The following is a 21260-nucleotide window of genomic DNA, read 5'->3' as shown; positions in this document are numbered from 1 at the left end:
CAGCTGGACTTGGTATTTTCATACCGAAGAAGTGAAGAAAAGAGAAATGGCCAAAGCAGAAAAAAGAAGAGCGAGAGTTTACACATAGCGGAGCGCTGATCAAATAATTAAATATAAATAAAAAAATAAGACGTCTGTGGATAACGCGCCAAACAGACAGTTAAAGCCAAATAAAAGAATCCAAAAAGTGGCTAGTTTAGTTAAGCAAATAGTACGAAATCTCTACGTGTTTTTATTTCATTCCTGTATCTGAGTGTGCGTGTGTGTCTGCCTGCGTGCTTGCATGCGATGCGTGTGTGGTGTGTGCTTGTGTGTGTGTGCAGAGCTGTGTGGGAGAGAAGAGCGCTTGTTTTGTTTTGACTAAAAACCCAGTTTTGTTTGATATACAAAGAGCATTGAAATGTCTGTCTAAATGGAGAAAAGTTTCTAAATTCTGGTGACGAGTATTGGATTCCCGCGGAAGCATCAGCAAGTGGCAATACTCCAAGCCACCATGTATACAAAAACAAGAAAAGACGATGAAAATGAAACGCGCAATAACTGAAGGGAATGCAAAACGCGCAGAAAAAGAAATGGGAGAGAAGGCAATATAGAAGTTTCCTTTTGAGTCGAGAATTATGACTAGAAAACCATAAAAAAGCGAGAAAAACGAGAAAAAATATGAAATTACTTGTGCATTTGACTAAATTATAGAGTGATGAAGAAATACTGACAGCGACAGTTAGCCTTTCAAAATTATTGAGGAATAAGCGGCGACGAGAACAGACCGCACAAGGGAATAGACAGAGGCGCGTGTGGAAAGAGGCGGCAATTAGCGTTAAAGGCGGACAATTGTCGCTGGAAAAGTGCAGAGAGGTTGAGCCACAGGAACCCCACATGCAGGTGAACTGAATAGCCGGACCGGACCCGGAATCTCATCTATACTGCTTCGTTTCGTCCATTTTACGTGGATTGGCCCACGCCATTGAAAAGCTTGCTCTCTAACTGTAACCCTCCATTTGCGTGGTCGGTCGTAAACGATTATGTGTGTGTATTGTGTGTGGGCTTGCACTTTGCGCGCGCTTGCAAGAGTCCTTTTTTTGCATTTACTTTTGATTTTGGACCCCAACCACCCCCCCAAACCCTATCCAGTATCGAGTCTATCTTTGTTTACTAATACAAAATAATAATTCAAACCAATTTATTAATATTTTGCAGAGACGCTTATCATCAGGCGGTTATTATGAAAGGTTATGATTTGTTTCCAACTATCCTAAAAATGAAAACAAAACAAAAATATTGACTTACAAAAATACATTCCATTTGTGTTGCTAAGCGAGGGTTCGTCTCCTAACATGAACGAGCCCTAACATACTTTAAAAAGAGCTTGCACCGCAGTGCCTTAATACCCAACGCTCCTCTAACTGTGCTCTTCTCCCGCTCTTTCTTTGCATCTCTCGCAGGCAACCATTATAAGATGTCTCGTAACAAAGACAAATACGACAGCGCTAATCGAAGGCAGCAGATCTTTCTTTCCCAAGAGGATATTGCCGCTGGCAAAAAGACAAACTGGAGCGGCCTCGAAATAACTGGTGAGTGATGCACCCGAAATAACTGTTGATCTCTCTCTGGCTCTTCATCTGGCTCATGGCTCTCATATATATCGTTTCGTACAGGCTGCGTGCGGAACATCAGCCCCTCGCTGTGGGAGTTCGAGCATTTGACCGCCCTCTACCTGAACGACAACCAGCTGCTGCGTCTCCCCGCCGACGTGGGCATGCTGACCAGTCTCCGCACCCTGGATCTCTCCAGCAATAAGCTGCGAAGTCTCCCCGCCGAGCTTGGAGAGTTAATACAGCTGAGGTGGGTTACGATGCGCATGCATGTCATGGAAACCACATCTTTCACTCACAATTGTTGCTCCTTTTTAGGGAACTGCTGCTGAACAACAACTTTCTGCGCGTGCTGCCGTACGAGATTGGCAAGCTCTTCCATCTGGTCATACTCGGTCTGATGGGCAATCCGCTGCAAAAGGAGTTTATGAACATTTACAACGAGCCGAATGGCACGTCCAAACTGCTCACCTACATGCTGGACAACTTGTCATGTGAGTCTACGCTTCATTTTTCTTATTTTTTTATTTTTTTGTATGAGTGTGATGTCTGTGCCTGATCGCTCCTGTTCATGGAGCGGATCTGTGTGCAGGTATGTGGGGGTAAAAAGGAAAGCATATCAGCATGGAAAAAAGGCTTCCGAAAAGAGAAAGTTTTCTCTGTGCCACCAAGGGTATTTTGACTTTGTGGCGAGTTATGATTTTGGTTGAGATGTACATATGTACATATGTATGGGTTATATTTAATGAACCTTATAGCTTACTTTCTGGTGATATGTGACATTCCAAGGAACACCGTTCTCGGAAGTCTTGTAATTTTTGCGTCCTTTCCCATTTTTTTGATCGTTGTTGCTTAAACCTAGTCGATAATTTTCTAGACTTTAGTGTTGTTAACAGCTGTTTGGTGCAACTAGTGTTGAAAAGGACTACCTTTAATTCCAGTTAATACAAAAAATCAAGACAGTATGATACCCCAATTTCGCGCCATGTACTATGAGTACCAGGATCAGTCAAGTAACCAGTTTGACAGCAGCTGTAATTAAAGTTCAAACTCATGGTTTCCCATTAATGCCCAAAAACATAATGCACAGCCAACAATTATAAGTTGCTATTTTTTTTAATTGAATGCAACGATTACAACAATTGGCAGCGGCTGAAAAAAAGAACTGCACGACCTCGACATGCAAAAAGCCGCTCTGGACGTTGGCCCGAGAGCCGCGTGCAGCTTGCAGCTTTCAGCGTGCATGATCAAGCCGGCAGTGTTTGTGGATCGCGAGTGTGGAACCCAAGAGAATCAAAGACGAGCGAGCCGAAAGAGAGCCAGATCGAGAGCGCGCTCTCAACAGTGCATAACGGCTTTTACTGTTAACCCATGTGGGGGCCGGCGCACAAAAGCTTGAATTGAATTTTCAGCTGACTTCAGTCTGCCGCACGCCAGGCTACAAAACGGACGCTCTCTGCTCTTGCTCTTGGCCACAGAAAAAACCCGTTTGCGACCGTCGCACCCGATTCGTCTCGTACTCGGCACTCGTTCCGTACCCGTACCCGTACCCTTACCCTTACCCGTGTTTCGGTTGGCAGCCGCGCATGCGCAAAGTGTTTCGTAATTGACAGCCAGCGAGCAGCAACAGAAATAGCAGCAGCAGCAGCGGCTTGTCCCAGTTTCCAGTTCGCTTTTCATTTCGTTGTAGACAGAGATTTGTAGATTTTTTGGTAATCCCCACGGGTCGTGCAAATGCATCATTGAGTGTTGCGGGAATAGTATATTGAAAGCGGCCAAGTGATGTGCAATCGACTACGTTCCAAGCCCAGACGACAAGCAACAGACGACGCCAACACCCACAGAAATCAGCAAGGAGAGCGGCAGGATTATGAGATCTCATGTCGCCGTCTATCGCGCGCCAGACAACGGGAACATCCTCGCTGGACCATTTGCTAGATACCATCAGCATCAGCACCAGCAACAGCACTTGCACTGGGCCTCAACGCCGCCGGTTCCTCCCCCCACTTCAGCCGCCACCGCCGCCTGCTACAATCAACTACAGCGTCAGCGCCTGCATCATGGACCACACGTTCGCTGGACACCTGCTCAGGCGCAGACTCCACTCCCTCCATCCCCTCAGCCAGCCGGCTACGGCATTGGTCTGTCCATACCGCCTGTGGTTAATCAGCAGCGCATCAACGAGTGCGCAGGAATCCCACTTATCTCGAACGCCTCCAGCCACTTGTCGCCGGGCCAGCGTCAGCGTTTGCTAAGGAAGACGGCTCCCAAGACGCCACCATGGCCTCCGACGGGGGTACACACCATGTCCCAGCTGGCGGCCCACGCCCAGGGAATGCCGCTCCTCCAGCAGAACGGCAAGCAGAATCTGCCACAACACCACCAGCCGCAACAGCAACAGCAGCACCATCCCCCGTCGTGGAGTGCCTACCAGCCAATGCCCCCAACTAGCCAAAGTTTCAAGCTGGCGGATAAATCTCGGGCCCTACGATACCAGAACTCTGCTCCGCCCATGCTCCAAAGCCAGGAAAAGCAGACGCTGGCTGGCAGTGCCACTAGCGGCCAGGATGCCACACCGACGCCGGAGAGCTGCCTGCCACGAATCATCAAGCCGCGCAAGCGCCGCAAGAAGGATCGAAAGCCCGGCAACGGAGTCTTACTCAAGATAGAACCGGATATGCAGATGAAGGCGTCCGTCCAGGGAGAGGAGCATCCATACCACCATCTACTGCCTCTGGGCGGTGGGGGCGGAGTCCTGCAGCATGATCACACGCACGGCGTTTGCTTCTGCAGGGACTGCGATCCGCTGCGATCCCTGTGGGACTATCAGGCACAGACCCTGCATCGCTCGCTCTCCGATGCCTCGTCCAGCGAGCCGGGCGGTGGCAGTCGGGAGTCCTCTTCCTCCACCTCGTCCACGCACTCGTCGGACAGCTCCTGCGATAGCTCCATATGCTCCCAGAGCCTGCCACAGGCCTGCAACGCTCCCACTCTGCCGGAGGAAACCGTCGAGGAGTTTGCCCCCATAACCGGGGACAGCAGTCGCGCGGAGATTGTGGGAGTCATTGGATCGCAGCGCAGCCACCAAGTGGGTCATGCCCATGAGGGCGTTATCGCGACGCCCTCGCAGTGCAGTCTCAGCGATGACTCGGGCTACGGCGATATCTTGAGTGGGATTAACATAGCCAACGATCTCTTTGGCAACTTTGGCTTCAAAGGCAGGGCATCATCGGAATCATCCTACTCCTCCGCCTGCGCCCAGGCGGAGACGTTGCTCGACGAGAGCATCAACGAGATATCGAGGAAGCTCATCGAGACGTGCAGCAGCAGTGCGTCAGCGTCGGGCGGAGATCGGCACGGATCGGTATTGGGATCGGGAGCCAGTGACAGTGGCTTGGATAGTGCTGGCAGCTACAGTCGAGACTCTGGCCTCGTCTTTAGCTTTGAGCATTTGAATCTGAATCTGAACCTGACGGATGCGACGCCCACATCTTTGGATTTTCTTGTGGATTGCAACAACAACAACAGCTGCGACAGCAACCAAAAGAGCAACAATAGCATCAGCATGAGCATCGACAAGGGAGGAGCAGCGTCACAGCAATTTTATAACAATTGCTTTGGCCTGTTGTGGCAGCAGCAGCAGCATGGTGGAGGTGGAGGCGGACACGATGACAGCCAAGTGGCAGCTGCCAAACCAAGCCAAAACCAAAACCAAGACCGAGACAGCCGCCGCGACACACCCACAAGCAGGCGGCTGATACTGGGAACGTTGCACGGTAAATTGAAGCCAGCATTTTCCACCATCTCGTGACGACGACAATGAAAAACTAATCAAAAATCCAAAGCGACAATCCCCTGGAATATATATAATAACTGAAGGAAGGGAGGAGTCGCCGCCGTCGCCGTCGCCTTGCCCTTAAAAGGCAGGCGTTCGAAAGTCGTTCATTTTGAATGAGACAGGGAGAGAGATTGATCCGCGCAGACGCAGCTGTGTGGCGGACGATGCGTGGGTGCACGGAAAGAAAATGTATATTCAAAAAATGTCCAATTTCTACCAAAACATCAATTGCATAACCTCCTAAACGAAAGAGCCGAGAAAGAAGAAAAGCTATTAAATTCGTTCAAGGCATATTCGTATGTGGAGACGATCATCACATCATCATCACGATCATCGGGCGACGATGAAGAAAGCAAAAACAAAAGGCCAACCAAGTTGTACAAACCCCAAACCCCGATGGAAATCGTACGAAACGGAACAGAAAGACAGGCCGCCGCAGCCGACGCCGCCGGGACTTGGGAGACTGGATGGAAACCTTGTACATACAACACTTTAGCTTCAAAACTTTCACTTTCACTGCCTGCGACGCAGCGTCGATTTGTATTTTTAAGACAGTGTTTTTTTTGTTGTTTCTTTTTCTTTTTGCCAAAGACCACAAGTGGATGACGGGGAGCGGCAGCGGGTTGCGGGTGGAGGGAACGATGTGAGAGAGAGAGACTTGGGTTCGCGAGACTCTTATGCAGATTTTGTGGCGCAAAAAGAAGAAGAAACTTTGTAGAAATCGGATAGAGATTGAACTACGAATTGAACCTATAATATACTACTATACCTGTACTATATCTACAGATCTACCGAGTATATCTAGCTATATCTACAGATCTACAACCATAATTAGAGGTATATCTAGACATACCTATATATATCTACATTATATACATATACTTAATTGCTGTTGTTATTTGTGCATTAACGTTAAACCCAGGAGTTTTGTATAGATTTGTACGGGGTGTGTGTTTATGGGTTACTTTTAGCTGGTAGCTGTAGGACATTATCGAGCTTAAGCCAACGTTCCTACATAATAATATTGTTTTATCTTCGACTCCTTGGGTTCTATTTAATATTATTTTTAGGGTATAATCGTGTCGAAGCGCTACAACGTGAACTTTTCTTAGTTTTGTAAGTCCCTAAGTTATCCTTAAACACAAAAGGAAGGATCTCTGTGAGGGTTATATAAGTCTATTGGTTAGTAAATCTATCATATGCATGGAATTTCGAAATGCAAGCACACTTGTGAGTTGGTGCAGGATCAGATCCTCAGATTTGAATGGAAAGTGGTATTCGAAGGTTTCATTCGAAGATGGTTCGGGGTAAGGGATAGTCCAGTCGATCTAGATACCTTAACTTAATGTAATTTCAATGTTCTCTTTAGCATTTCCCTGATTCAGTGAGTTTATTGGGGCAAAATAATGTATTTCATTATTAAATCATTTTATTCGTTAAATTCTATAACAGTTAGTATCATAAAATTATCAGATTCGTGATACTTTATTCAAATGAACTTCTAATTAGAAAACCCAGCTTCAAATCCCTCTGTAGAAGTCTTGGAACATCTCAGAGACTACTGTCAACGCTAGCACCAAGCTTGTAGCTCGACAAGATCGATTCTTGAAGTACCATTCATTCTTTTCATTTCAAATAAAGACTCATAATTTTGGAATTGTAACAAATTAGATGTGTTGTAGATGAGATCTTCCTCCGTGGCAGTGGAGATCTGGTGCAACAATTAATTCCGATTGTGAAGATCGCCAAAGCATAAAATCTAAATCTGAAAATCGAGAGCAGCCCTAGTTACCTGCTTTGTTTGTTGGCGAGTAAAAGTTTTCGCCTGTTATATTTTTTTTCTCTCTTTTTAATTAAAAGAAACTCACGAACGCGGGCGCGCAAGCGCACTGAAATTGCTTGGAAGTTTTCCGCTCTACTCGACTCTGCCTCTGACTCTGACTCCGGCTTCGACTTTGGCTTCGAGTCTTCGTCTCAGCCTCAGCATCAGCTTCAGAGCTGCTGGAAAATGTCACAGATTTTCCATTGGCAAGTTCCGGCAGACAGGCACAGACAGACAGCGACTTGTGTTACCATTCCCCAGATAGAAATTACCACTCGAAGCTAATTTATTTAATTATTATTTTCACTAGTTTGTATTGTATTATCTATCGTATTGTAGTGTTTGTTTGTTCGTAAGCATCGTTTTTGCACAAATAACAATATAGTTTACACAGTAACCTCCCCCTCTATTATAACCACAACGATCCCAGCCCCACAGTTGTATCCCGCCCCCATACAAAAACACACAAAAAAAACCCTATTTATTTTGATTAAGTTCGAACTCGAGAACTCAATAAAAAGTGTAAACAGAAATGTCAAACAAAAAGAACTTGATTGCTGTTTTGATAGCCCCGAAACATTGGAGGTTGGAGAAGATACCCCCAAAAGACTTTATCTTCTAATGAGGCACGTACGAGAGGTGGAAAAACAAACAGAACTTTCGTGCGGGTTTCCGTAGGCCTACGAGCGCAATGCACTTGAAGATGAACTTTCCCAAAACATTAGCTCTTGAGGACAGAAGACGATGTCTTTTCTCATTGCCAGAGTGTAGAGGAGGTGGCTGGAATCCCACTGTGGATGGACAGATAAAATTTGATGAATTGGCTGTGCCGTCCAGGCTCCAACCTTTCACCTTTTTGCGAAAAAGATTAACCGCTGTAATAACCGTACCTGGCAAATTAATTTTAAACATTTTGTGCCCGTCATTAGGCTAATTAATGTCTCCATTTTAGGGTTGTATCTTTCTCGTCATCCAGCTTGTTCTGTTCTGTATTCTATTTTTTTTTTGTTAAATGCTGCTAAAGACGCCTATTTCCCATTTGCAACCGTCGGGGGAACTCGCATCATCAGGGCTTTCACAACGAGGTCTGAACCTCCAGAGGTCCGGACCCGGACCGGCGCAGACCGGACCGTCGAGCGTTGAGTGGGTCAGTGGATAATTGGGTCATTTGCAACACTGTTTGCGCCATCAGCTTCAGTCAGCATCGGGTACGGTACGAGCCACCGAGTGGCAGTGGCAGTGGCAGAGGCAGAGGCAGCAGCAGCAGCGGTGGCTAATGTGTTTTGGCTACGTCAATAAATGCGTCGCGTCGCGTCGCGTTGCTGTTGTTCTTCTCTCCAACCAAGCGGGGCCAGGCCAGGCCATCTCTCTCAGACACTATGTGTTTCACCATCCACCATGTCGCTCGGCTTCGCTCTCTCCTTCCTTCTGGCCACTCAAAATTTAATTGTTTTTCCTCACCTTCCCTAACCGGGCAGGGGGTATGCGCGCTTTGTCGTTCTGTGGGCATTGAACCGAAAAAGAGCCAACCAATTAGTTTCTTTTAGTTGCGACATGATTTGGGTATCTTCTGGATCGTGACTCCGATTTCAGAACATCGAAAATTGTTTCGATTAGGTCAAAGATGGAGTTATTGAAAGAATTTTTTGCACAGGCCTAGTAATCCTTAAAACAAATACATTTATGGAAGCGCAGCAGTAGATTATGGATCCCTTCTAGATCTATGAAGGAAAAACGTCGATTCTTTTCGTGTTGTAAGAACAAAGCATCAAATCTGTGTAATTAATTTTACTGTTGTTTCCTCTATTTTGGTTGTTTCCATATTATAAGTAAACCACAAATCAGCTGTAGAAAGCCGTATAAAGCCGTAGTAGGTAGTATTACCCAAAAGACATAAATCCATGACACTGGCAAGGGAGTTTCCCAATTGATTAGTCAGCTCTCTGATCGATTTAGTTATCGAATGCAACCTTACAATTAATCATTCACTTATCGGCTGAAGATGGCAAAAGTAAACACTGTGAAGACTTCAAACATTGGATATTGAATAGTTGATAGGTTCTGGAAAGGGTATTCCAATCGCCACTTGGACTACTTCAATAATATTCTTACCTGTTGCTTCTTCTACTGACATTTTTCATTTTGTCTTGCCATTTTCTGTTTTTTTTTTGCACATTTCCTCTGTGTGCCCCCTACTTTGTCGTCTAGCTACTTTTCCACCAAGTTGACTTTTCTTTTGGATGGGAAATTAGCATTTCGCCATGAAATTGAAAGTTTCAGTTTCCAATTAACTTGGCCAGTTCAGTGGGCCAGACGAAAAAAACGTTCATCATCACGGCATCGCATGGGCAATGGGCAATGGGAACGGATTGTTAAAGTTCCTCTCGGAACGAACTTCCTCCTCCGTTCGCCAGAGAGGGAGAGACTTACATACAAAAGCACAAAAACAACATAAGAAATATGCTGTTAATCCGAATAAAGGCCAAATGTCTACGAAAAAGGTTACGCAAAATGTCAAACAGTTAAGAATCCCAACTCCTAACGGCCACAAATGTCATTATTACATTTATTTTCCCACTTTTAATGTCGTCTGCGAACGCTCTTTGCTTGGGTCCCCACTTCGTCTTTCATGTGGTTTACTCGTGGTGATTCTTGTAATAGTTCTGCTTGGTATTATTTCAGTTCTTAGACTGTTTTCTGTTGGTTTCTTTGTCGTGCTACAGAAGAGTTGCTCGCTCGCTCATTCGTGCTCTCCTTAGCACAGTGGAATGATGGAAGGAAGGGCTTGGGTTCCACACAGCTTAATGTGGATTATATGTGCATATAATTGGATGCTATTAAAGTATGTCTGCAAGTAATGTACTCTTTGTGTGTGTGTGTGGAAATATGCGGTTATGTTGTTGAGAAATTTGTAGATCTGACAAACAGACAAAGAATTTGATGTTTGAATGGAAATAAAATATAAAAGAATTGAGGTATAGCCAAATAGATTTAACCTTGAAGATTCCACACCTTTTTGGCTGCACTTTTCATGTAAATTGTCAGGCTAATTGGGCTAATCAGGCTTTAGAAGACAACCATGTTATTTAAGAGTTTCATAATCAAAAGCTAATTAGGTTGTACATTTCTTTAGAACATGATTAGGTCACAAGCTAAGATTGCAACCAGTGGATGCGAGTGATGGTCATTAGAACAACTAATAACCGATTGAGAGCCCATCAACGCATCTGACCACTCATCCATCTCATTGTCATTACTGCAGCCACGCCGTTTACCTTTTGCTCCAACCACAAAAGATCTATCCAAGATCTCTTGAAGATCTCGCAATGCCTGTCTGCTGATGCTGCATCAAATGATGAAATCATTCGAGGCCTAATGTCGCGCCTCTGACGTAAACCCCCATTCGAAAGAAGAAGAAAAAAGAGAAAGAGAAGAGACACACAGTCAAAGGGCCGGATCCCCACCTGACCGGAGATCGGACACCGGAGCTACTATGAGTGATGGGGCTGGTTGATGGTTGCTTGGTAGTAGATGAGTGGCTGGACTCTCTATAGAGACTCTCTTGGTGTTAAGTCTTACTGACGTTTCTGGCTGCTGCTGTTGTTGTTGTAATTTATTCTTTTGGTTTTTTGTGCGCTCGCTCAAGAAATGAGCACACCATGAATTAATTTTTTCTGCTCTTAATACCCTAGAATTTTAGGGTTGAAAGGGTATACTGGAATCGCACAACAAGTGGGTATTCGTTACCATAAAGATGGTGTATATTCTGCCCACGAAACGATCTAGAGCACAAGAGTAAATGGTGATCTTGCAATTAGCACATCATATTTAAGAGTCTAAGAGATAGTTTTAGAGGTAATATTTCTGCAGTTTATTCAAAGCTTATTTAGTTATTCCCCACCAATCTGCTTTAGATCATTACGTTCCCATTTTCACAAATATAACCAAATATGTCTTTTGTGCATATTTAAGAATGTAGCTTAGGTATACCTGTAGTCGAAACTCTAGGGTCTTCTACTTCTTTTTTCTTCGCGGATTGCGTTGTTGCGTTTCTCTGTCTATCTCTTTCTGTGTTGCTGTGGCTGTTGCCATCGTCTGTACAAATTTTGCCCCTCTAGTATGTAGGTTTACGAGCATCACTTGGCCTGGTCCGTCGTCTGGGCTTTATTATTATTGCTGCTGCCGCTGCCGCTGTTTGATGACGATGTTTTTCAGTGCCCATTGCATACACTGCCACTGCCCCTTCTGCCTGCTGTTGCTGCTGTTATTGTTGTAACTGTTACCTAATCGTTTAATTGGCTTAAGTCTGCAGAGTTTTTTCTTCCGCTCTGCTCCCTCCTGTTGCTTTTATTGCTCGTTTTTTGGCTTTTATTTAATTTAATTTTTATGACAACTTTGTGCTTTGTAATGCATTTTAAACGCATCGCGGCATCATCGATTCCCACATTGTTAGCCGATTTAGTGGAGCATGTCGAAAACCATAAGGGAAGAGGAAATGTATGTACTATATATAGAGAAAATGGGGACATCATGGACCAGCAGGGTACCCTGTGTTCATTACTGGGAGTTTTTGAAAATCTAAAAACAAAATACATGTTGTGTGCGCGACCAGGCACACTGATGCTCGACTTAAGTTTCTCCGATAAGGGTTGGGTTGGTTTGGTTAAGGGATAACGGTTTAAGCATGCCCACCGCTCTGAGCGCTCTGCCCAATCTACCTTTTGGGCCCCGATTTGGTGTCTTCCTGGGTATGAGAGCACGACAAAGAGTTGAAATGGTTTATTTATACCCGTACACTCCAGTCTTATAGCCGAAACCGGTATTTATAACTGCAACTGGGAGAGGCAGAGGAAGCGACGCGACAGAGGTAGCAGTATCCAATGATGATGATGATATTAGTGCCAAAAATTATAATAGTAACGAGCAGCAGCAACAACAATACAAAACAAAAAAAAACAGCTGTTCATTTGGGGCCATCACGTACCGTACCCCTCCCCATATAACCAGCGCCAGAGCGCCGTACTCCTCCCTGTTGTTGGCTTTTGTGAATGTTAACTGTTATTTCGGTTACGAAATGTGAACTTTTTTCTCTCTTTTTCGTTGTTGGACGGGCAGTATTTTGTGCTTGGTCATGACAAAGCTTTTTCCGTTTCTCGTTTTTGTTTGGAGTGGAGTCTCTTTTTTCGAGCGATTCGCATAATTGGCCCATATTTTCTTATAAATATGCAGCAGAAATCGGAAATGTCTTCTGTCTGGTCTCGCGTCCCCGCTTTTTGTTGTTATTGTTTTAAATGCGGAAGTGAGACTTACAGCCAGCCTGTTTTCGTTTAATTTCGTTTCTTTTCGTTTTCATTTGGCTATATTGTACCAGTACCCTTTAAAGCAGAGGGTATTACAATATTTATCAAGCATTTCTTGTATGATATTGATGGTAACTTTCCTTCTGAAGCAGTAATTCGGAGCCACACAGATCTAGAGCTCAGGATCATAAATAATAAACTTTGAAAGAAGCGTTTCCGATCCCATTAAGGATATGATATGGATACGTTCTTGATCAGCATCAATGTATTGCATAGGTTACATAAATCATACGAATACATACGAGTATGTATATACTGATTGAGTAGCGGGCATTGTAGTGGTACTCATGATACTTTTTTTTAAACCAAAACGTGTTACATAATATAATGTGTACTAAGTTATGTGTGGCCAAAGCGGCTCCCATTAAAAAGATATGCAAATTTAAGGGTATCTAAAGCTTCGGCAACTGAAGATAGCCTTAATTTCTTGGTTGGTTTTTGTGAGGGGGGCTTATCAAGGTTGTTGTTGCGTAAAAGGAAGTGCAAATGGTTAGAAAGTTTTATGGGTAGATGGAAAGCCGGAAAGACGCACTGACAGATAGACCAGGGAATGGGCTACTGCGTGTGGAGTGGAGTCGCAGGTATGTGTTTGTCTGCCCCTTCGATGGCTGATTCAATGTCAGCGGCCGCCTCCCTCTGCCCATCACCATCTCCAGGCAGCAGGCATCATGCCCCATGCCTCATGCCTCATGCGGCAGGCAGCTTTCCAACTGCGAGAGAGAGAAAGTGCGAGTCCGCAGCCAGCGTGCGCGGGCAAAAGATTCAAAAGTGGATCAGCGAAAGAAAAATAAACGTAACCAGGCGGCGTGCAACAGCAGCAGCAGCAGCATCAGAGGGAGCAGCATTGTTGGGCGATCGCGTGAGCTCCGCTGCCTCCTACGAAGATGCAGCGATCGGGTGGAAAGGAAAGCCCCCACACCATTCGCTCTGTGCATAATCATTGTGTGTGCGCGCGCACATTTCCAATTGATTTTCCATGTGACGCAGCACAATTGGAGTTTCAGTTGCAGTCTTTTGAATATGGCGCTCACGGATCAGTCACGATCGTCCAAAGACCCAAAGAGTCTCCACCAGCCAACAGCAACAGCAACAGCACAGCCCCTGCCACTGCCACTGCAATGCTGTCCAACTGGTTTCCCACACGCATACGATACGTGTGTTTGTCGAGTGGAGTATGGAGTGCCTGAAGTGCACCTTAAATTGTGTTTCATTATTATGATTTTAATGCCAGATTGTCTTAAGTGGAAGCATCGAATCGGCAGTCCAGTCCACTCCACTACAGTCGTACTTCTCTAACTGGAACTAACTTTGAGATATAAATTATATGGAGACTGTCCGTTGAAGACAGTTGTAAGAAATACTAATTCTATCTCATTGAAATGACATGTTCAACCTCCCACAATAGGAATTGCAATAGAAACTAGCTTTTAGAAGCGGTTTTTTTTTGTTGAAAAAAAAAACCCCCGAACCGTATAGAAACGTGACAATCTAATGATATGTGCCAGGCGAAGCACGGTATTGTTTTTACATAAAAGCATTATATCAAGTGTAAAGTTAAGGAAGTGTCTTGTTTGATTAATGGAGAAATGTATGCAATTGCTAATTCTGGTTTCATATGTCATTGAATTTTGATGCCATAGCTTTATCAGCTTAAATGCTTTCTTTCGAGACCAAACGGTCTTTTGACCGACAGTTTAGTAAGAACTCCCAAACCTGGCGTTTCCCACTCGTGTACTTCCTGCAGAAGGAAGGACGAGTGGGAGACTAGAAACAGCTAGTCTTTTGCAAGCTATCACGATTTTGCTTCCAACTGCTCCCATTACTCATGATTCCCTGAGATTTAATCTTAGACAACCGACGCAGGAATGTAAAACCAAATACATGTCCTGTGCATGACGCTCGAAACATTGATAAACGTAGACTGCGCCCGAGGCTAGCTCGGTCCCGTGAATGGGAAAACAAAATCCATGTCGTACGAACCGAGGCATATTATTGATGTTAGACTCAGGGTAATAGCCGATAAGGGGCTGCCCCCAAATTCAAAAGACCTGCCCACTGTTGATCTATAGGTTCCACTGTAAGTAGTGCCAAGAGTAGCCGGAGAACGCCATTGAACATTGGCAGTCATTTGCTGGCAGCCCGTCGTCGCCTTCGATGCCGATCCGATGTCGATGTCGATGCCGCATTGGGAAAGAAAAAACTGGTGCAAATGAAACAAGTTATCTAATTGCAGTGCTTCGAAGTGTGGCAAGTGGCGAGTTGACTTTTGTTTTCTATTCGGAGCAGGCCTCCGATCTGTTGCGGCTCCTCCAACTCCGCCTCCTTCGCCTCCGATGCGGCTGCAACACGTTGTGCATACGAAATGGCTTGGCTAACCCAACACTGCACACAAAGATATCCACAGACAGATACACACACACACACTCTCGATACTGGTGTGGAACAGGCTCTTGCCGCATTGGCCTCTTGGCGTTTTTAATCGCACCAAATTTCAATTTGAATTTCACTTTCTTTTTCGATACGCTCACTTGGGTTTTTGCCTTTCGAACTTTTGTCTTGTGTTGTGTTGTGTTTCGTTTCTGTTTCTTAAGTTTTGTGGCTTTTGTGTATTTCATTTCTTTTTGTTTTCGAATGCAGGCAAAGCAACGACCATGAAAAATTGTATGAGATAGAAAGGGCTTTCTTGAGAAGCAGCAGGGAGAAGGCACTTCCAAACACGACATGGCGTGACACCAGGCTCTCTCGGCTCAGCGCCGCATATTGAACCATTTGTGGAGCTCCACTTCGTTTGAGTCTGAGTTGCGGGTCTGAAGCCTCCTCCTATCTGAAACCGTGTCAAGAGAGAGTAAATATAATTGATATGCGGCCATTAGGCAATAAATAATCTCGATTGGGGGCGCACAAAAGAGCGGTCAAAGGATGGGAAGACTTACTCCCATCCAACAAAATCTAACAGGAGGTTAAGAGAACGGAAGGGTAAAAGCCACAGATTAAGATCAAGAAATATAGAGAAAGGTCTTCCCATAGGATGCAAGAAGATTCAAAGTCGTGGTGGTGATAGAAGTGGAGAAAAGTGACTTGTAGGAGGCATTCGTGCATTAATGAAAGGCAATCGAAAAAAAAAACAATATAATTGATCTGTTTTGCATAGATCTCTCAATCTTCCTCTTCGTCTAGTGTCTTGAGGAATCAAACTCATACTTAATTATATTTACACGTATATCTTATGGATAAACTATTTTTTATACGGAGGTCTCTATATAAACGTCTATTACAATTTGGTTTTCGAATGGTTCTTGGGTTTCCATTCGATTAATCCTTTAGCTGTCGGATAGTATTCTCATCAGATAAAGATCATATCATATCCCCTTATATCATATAGTTTTGATCAGTCGAAAAAAAGTCTTTGTAGGAGAAACTTTCAGTTTCACAACAATTAGGTTTTCATTATGTAGTTTCAATCGTATATTAAAGAGATTAATTTTCCATAGAACCCCACAACTATATAACCACAAAACGATTGTTAATGGCTCTATAATTGATCATTGTTTAGTGTGGGATTTGTATAATCAAAGGCTTTATTTAATATGTCTGCTAGACTGTACTGTTATGTTCAATGGAGTCTTTTGTCTGTGAAACATTGGTCTGTCTTTGAGTGGATACTACAACTTTCCTCCAAAAATATGGTTCCATGGCACGCTTCGCTGGTTGAACAAATTTGTTTTAAAATTTCGTCAAAAAGTGTTTTTTTTTCGGCACCCCGTTACCCCGTGACTCGCTGCTTTCCATATGTCTCGTTTGTGTGCGTGTGTGTGCGTGTGTGCGTGTGTGCTTGTGCGTCGTGTCGTGTGGGGCAATCAGTCATAAATTTGGTGAAATTATTTACCCATTCATCCCCCACCCACACCTGTTGGGTGCCGTTTAGGTGCCATCTCTAGGCTCCAAGCGAATGCGCGGGCGCACGCGTCCAGTAAAAGTTCCATAATTTACCATACCCCCCCACACACCATACGTATATATCCACCACTCACTCTTTTCCTATCCCAACAACAACAACAAAAAGAGCAGCAGCAGCAGCAGCAGAACCTACACTGCCACTTGGGGATACTCGTACTTGTGCATCACAAAATAGTTGGCATTGAGATTTGAGTTCTCGAAACGTGTGATTGTGATACTACAATAATCTTTTGAAAAATTTAAAATCAGTTTTCGATTGCAATCCAACCAACCAACACACACAAGCAATACTGCAAAACAACACTAGCCTTGCACCGTCAGTCGTATAGAGAAGAGAGCTACCGTTATTGCTGCCCTGCTCCTCTCTTCTCGAATATCCTGTTTTGCTTTTCGCATTTTTTCGGTGACGCATTTGCGTGCTGCGTAATTTCTGTTGTGTTTTGCTTGCAGTTTCAATTTAAATTCCAATCAAATAATATAATTGTTTGCATTATTAATGTACAGAGCCCCTAGTTTTGCAATTAAAATGCCATCAAAATTATGTTAATGTAGTCATTAAAGGGGCAAAAAAATACAAGCAAAAACTACAACAGCACAACCAAAATACAAGTCCCAGACCCCCAAACAGTAAATAAATGCTAAAACAGCAAGCGGCAACATACATATTATGAAAAAAAAAATCACAAAATTTATTAAAAAGTGAAAGTTTTTAGTCGTCGTTGGAGTTGTGCACAAACAAAATTACCAGAGAGGGAAAAAGAAATGCAAAAACAATCATCGACTCTTGGAAACAAACCAAAAAAAAAACAATAACAACAACAAAAACAGCAGCAGAAGCAGCGCAGCAACAAGCTCCAGCCTGCCAGGTCGTGAGAGGAGTCCAAGAGAGTTTTGTGCAAAGCAGCCGAGACCAGGCCAGGTCGTGAGCGGCGCCCAGAGAGTGCGCCTAGACAGCAGGTCGCGAGAGAAGCCCAGAGAGTGCAAGCAGGCAGGTCGCGCGGGAGAGAGGGCCCGCGCCTAGCAACTGAGCGAACGCGTTCCACACATAACGGAGCATAACTGGTCATAATAGAACCGCCAAACAGCAGCAGCCGCAGCAGCAGCAAGCAACAGTAACGACAAAACAAAACAAATATTTTTTCGCCGTCCCCGTCTTTTCAAAATGCTGTAAGAAGGAATAGACGCCACGGATAAAAACAGAAGAAATGGGGGCGGTGTGGCGCGGAGATCTTTCGCGCCCCCGCAACCGCGCCAGGTTCTCTATCATCCGATGGCCCAGGCATCCCATGTTACCGCCAATTGGAGAAATCCAGGTAACACCTGTAAGTGCACTTCTCTCTCTCTCTCTTTTGGTCACTCTCGCGCTCACTTTTTATACATATGCAAAAAGGCCAAAAAGAACCAAAGGCGGAAGCAATTTGATTGCCTGTGCATGTCACTTTCCCCGTTTGTAATCTCGTTGGGTGTCTGGTGTGAGATCAATGAAGATCAAGGTATATAAATATAAGGCGAGGCATTCCTAGACTGCACAAGGGGACTAGGCAACTCTCGAGAGCGGGAATGAGTCACCTGTGTGAATGTTTCACCTCCTGGAAATGGACCCTGGTAGAAGTGTGTCATCCGGGGAGGGCTGGTTTGCGTGTACAAATGTGTGGTGTTGGGTGCATGTTATTCATGCATATGCATATGTGTGTACATATGCTCGGGTGTTAGCTTCGTAATCGAATGACTCTCTTTGCATTTCACTCACCAAATAACAATACCTTCATCTCTGTCCCTTTGCAGTTACCGTGAATCCACCACCCCAGAGGCCGTGGCTTCCCCTGGCCAAGCCGAACAAAACGCGTCCAGCCTGTAAGTCATAGTCCTAAGCCTTTCCAGCAATTATCCAGACCATCAATGGTATATCTACTCGTTCATGTGTGACCTATATACATACATATATGAGTGCCTGGATCTTCCAGTTGGCGGTTGTTGGGGAGCAGAAACCTTTGGTAACCATGTATCCAATGTATCGAAAAATGTGTCAGCGTTTATTTATTCCTGGTATACCTTCAACAAGTAGTCCGTTGCTTCGATGTGGAATCTTTACTAAGGATGCATTTAACATAACCTTTACCCGAGTCGATGATGTATATATTAATTGATATTTTTCCGTCCCACTTTTGGCAGGCATTTTCACGGTTATGTGCTACAATGTGCTCTGCGATAAATATGCGACACGGCAAATGTACGGCTACTGTCCATCGTGGGCCCTGTGCTGGGATTATCGAAAAAAGTCAATCATCGACGAGATCCGTCACTATTCGGCGGATATTATAAGCCTGCAGGAGATAGAAACGGAGCAGTTCTATCACTTCTTTTTGCCAGAGCTCAAGAACGATGGCTACGAGGGCATATTCTCGCCCAAGTCGCGTGCCAAGACAATGTCCGAGGTAGAGCGGAAGTATGTCGATGGGTGTGCAATATTCTTCAGGGCCTCAAAGTGAGTATTGGTTAAAGAAAATGGAATGATTGGAAGAGGCTAAAGTATGATTCGCTTGCAGATTCACCTTGATCAAGGAGCACTTGATCGAATTTAACCAGCTGGCGATGGCCAATGCAGAGGGATCGGATAACATGCTGAACCGTGTGATGCCCAAGGACAACATTGGTCTGGCCGCTCTGCTCAAGGTGAAGGAGAATGCCTGGGAGCCGATGTCCGAGGTGACACAGATCTCACAGCCGCTGCTCGTCTGCACGGCGCACATCCACTGGGATCCGGAATTTTGTGATGTCAAGCTCATCCAGACGATGATGCTCAGCAATGAGCTCAAGACGATAATTGACGAGGCCTCGCACAGCTTCAGACCGGGACACAAGAACGACTCGAACAGTGTTCAGCTACTGCTCTGCGGCGACTTCAATTCGCTACCCGACTCCGGGGTGGTTGAGTATCTGGGCAAGGGACGGGTCTCCATGGACCATCTGGACTTTAAGGACATGGGCTACAAGTCGTGCCTGCAGCGCCTGCTTTCGAACGACACCAACGAGTTCACGCATTCCTTCAAACTGGCCTCCGCCTACAGCGAAGATATCATGCCGCACACTAACTACACGTTCGATTTCAAAGGCATCATCGACTACATATTCTATACGAAGACGGGAATGGTGCCTCTGGGTCTGCTTGGGCCCGTCTCAAATGATTGGCTGCGCGAGAACAAGGTGGTGGGATGTCCCCATCCGCACATACCCTCCGATCATTTTCCGCTGCTCGTTGAACTGGAGTTGATGCACACGGCCAGCCAGGCGCCTCCTAACGGGCTGATCAACAGACGGTAGCAATAGAATAGACGCGGCAGACCCACCATGATGACAACGACAACTACACGGACAGCAGCCACAGTCGGAGGAGGAGCAAGTGGGAGCAGTGGTAGTGGTGGTGGTGTCGCCGGCGTCGTCAACAGCAACAGTGCGGTAAATAATATCCACGGCAGCAGTTACAGGGGACGCAGCAACAGTGGCAGTGGCAGCGGCAGCCACAGTCACAGCCACAGCCACAGCCATCGCATAGTGGCACAAAGAAAGGTACCTCCTGTAACAGCAGCCGCACCAACTGACAAGCAGCCACCACCGCAATGAAGAGAGACAACCAATCCACGGTCACCTGCCGCACCCACAATTGACGTGGCGCTCTGTTCGCAACAAGATTCAGTTTTAGTTATGTACGTTAAAAAGATTAGATAACCCCATACCCATCCAAGCCCCGATCATCCGATCACAAAAACCCAATAAGTTATAAGTTGACGACGTTGCAGAGGCCTCGCTCCTTTGTGCGCTGGTTCGCAAAGCGCGTTACCAATGCAATCCAAAAAAAAAAGAAAAAAAAATCAAAGTATGATCGTAGCTCGTAATTGGAGGAATTTAACTTACTTGCTGATAATCTTCTGACAACCGCGCCCCGCCCTCGCCTTTCTTTTTTGGTTTTATCACATTCACACAACACACACACACACACACATACACACATACACAAACATAAACACATTTTCCCCATCGAATAAATTACATTTAAAGTTATGATCGATCTGTGTACATTGTTTAGTTCTTGTAACACCCGAAAAACCGAGCATAAATGTAAGCCAAATGTTTCATTTAACAGTCGTAGATCGTAAGAGAAATAGAGAGAGAGAGAGAGCTAAACACAAACAAAAATAGCAAAAACAAACCTAAACTATAAGTAAAAGGTAAAAAAAAAACAAAACATAAAATATTGTAAAAAATTAAACAAGAAGGAAAATATGCAGAATTAATTAATAGACCGTTTTTTGACAAAAGGTTTTAACCAAACAGAAGAATAATCAAAATGGGAAAAATGGACAAAGTAAACCCTACTATATAGAGATACAAGATATGCAAGATTATGTGTATAGATATACTTATTGGGCCATCCCACAACCAAGAAACCCCAATTCCTCAATGTGTATTGAATGTAGAAACAAAACAGCGATCCCGAGCATACCTCTACTTTTTGTGTGTGTTTGCTTAAACGTCCACATATTGTAGACCTGAAGAAAGCTGGTAGCTACTTTTAAGTAGATATATGTACATACAATACTATATCGTTAATCCATAAGTGTCGTGTGTGGTATGGGATAAATGTCTACCTATAGAATCAACAAATCAACCAAGCCCCATCTCCATAAGTACCA

General features: G+C 44.7%; 2 protein-coding genes across 4 annotated transcripts; both read left to right on the top strand.

The window, feature by feature from the left end:
* The first annotated feature begins 36 nt into the window (after positions 1-36).
* twin (CCR4-NOT transcription complex subunit 6-like twin) lies at positions 37-20628 on the top strand. 3 transcript variants are annotated; one of them, XM_033384476.1, is made up of 8 exons: positions 37-211; positions 1198-1229; positions 1443-1571; positions 1656-1842; positions 1911-2086; positions 18355-18423; positions 18742-19054; positions 19116-20628. In XM_033384476.1, the coding sequence occupies exons 2-8, from the start codon at positions 1223-1225 to the stop codon at positions 19888-19890; spliced, it is 1656 nt and encodes a 551-aa protein (XP_033240367.1). In that variant the 5' UTR covers positions 37-211; positions 1198-1222; the 3' UTR covers positions 19891-20628. The 3 variants fall into 3 exon arrangements, with proteins under 3 accessions (XP_033240367.1, XP_003736601.1, XP_003736603.2); XM_003736553.3 differs by lacking the exon at positions 37-211 and adding an exon at positions 744-882; XM_003736555.3 differs by lacking the exons at positions 37-211; positions 1198-1229; positions 1443-1571; positions 1656-1842; positions 1911-2086 and adding an exon at positions 16810-17891.
* LOC4801791 (uncharacterized) lies at positions 3463-7798 on the top strand. The gene has a single exon (XM_003736557.3). It carries the CDS (start codon positions 3463-3465, stop codon positions 5401-5403), a length of 1941 nt encoding a protein of 646 aa, XP_003736605.2. The 3' UTR covers positions 5404-7798.
* Positions 20629-21260: the final 632 nt, after the last annotated feature.

This window comes from Drosophila pseudoobscura, chromosome 2, assembly GCF_009870125.1.
Source record: "Drosophila pseudoobscura strain MV-25-SWS-2005 chromosome 2, UCI_Dpse_MV25, whole genome shotgun sequence".
NCBI classification, from domain to species: Eukaryota; Metazoa; Arthropoda; class Insecta; order Diptera; family Drosophilidae; genus Drosophila; species Drosophila pseudoobscura.
Note: the sequence above shows the minus strand (reverse complement) of the source record. Positions and strands in the feature narration are given on the sequence as shown.

Bases quoted from the DNA above. Each gene is read 5' to 3' on its own strand.
- twin (XM_033384476.1), top strand. The intron at 18,424-18,741 runs GTAAGTCATAGT...CACTTTTGGCAG, and splicing joins GAACAAAACGCGTCCAGCCT to GCATTTTCACGGTTATGTGC. The intron at 19,055-19,115 runs GTGAGTATTGGT...ATTCGCTTGCAG, and splicing joins ATATTCTTCAGGGCCTCAAA to ATTCACCTTGATCAAGGAGC.
- LOC4801791 (XM_003736557.3), top strand. From the start codon at position 3,463: ATGAGATCTCATGTCGCCGTCTATCGCGCGCCAGACAACGGGAACATC.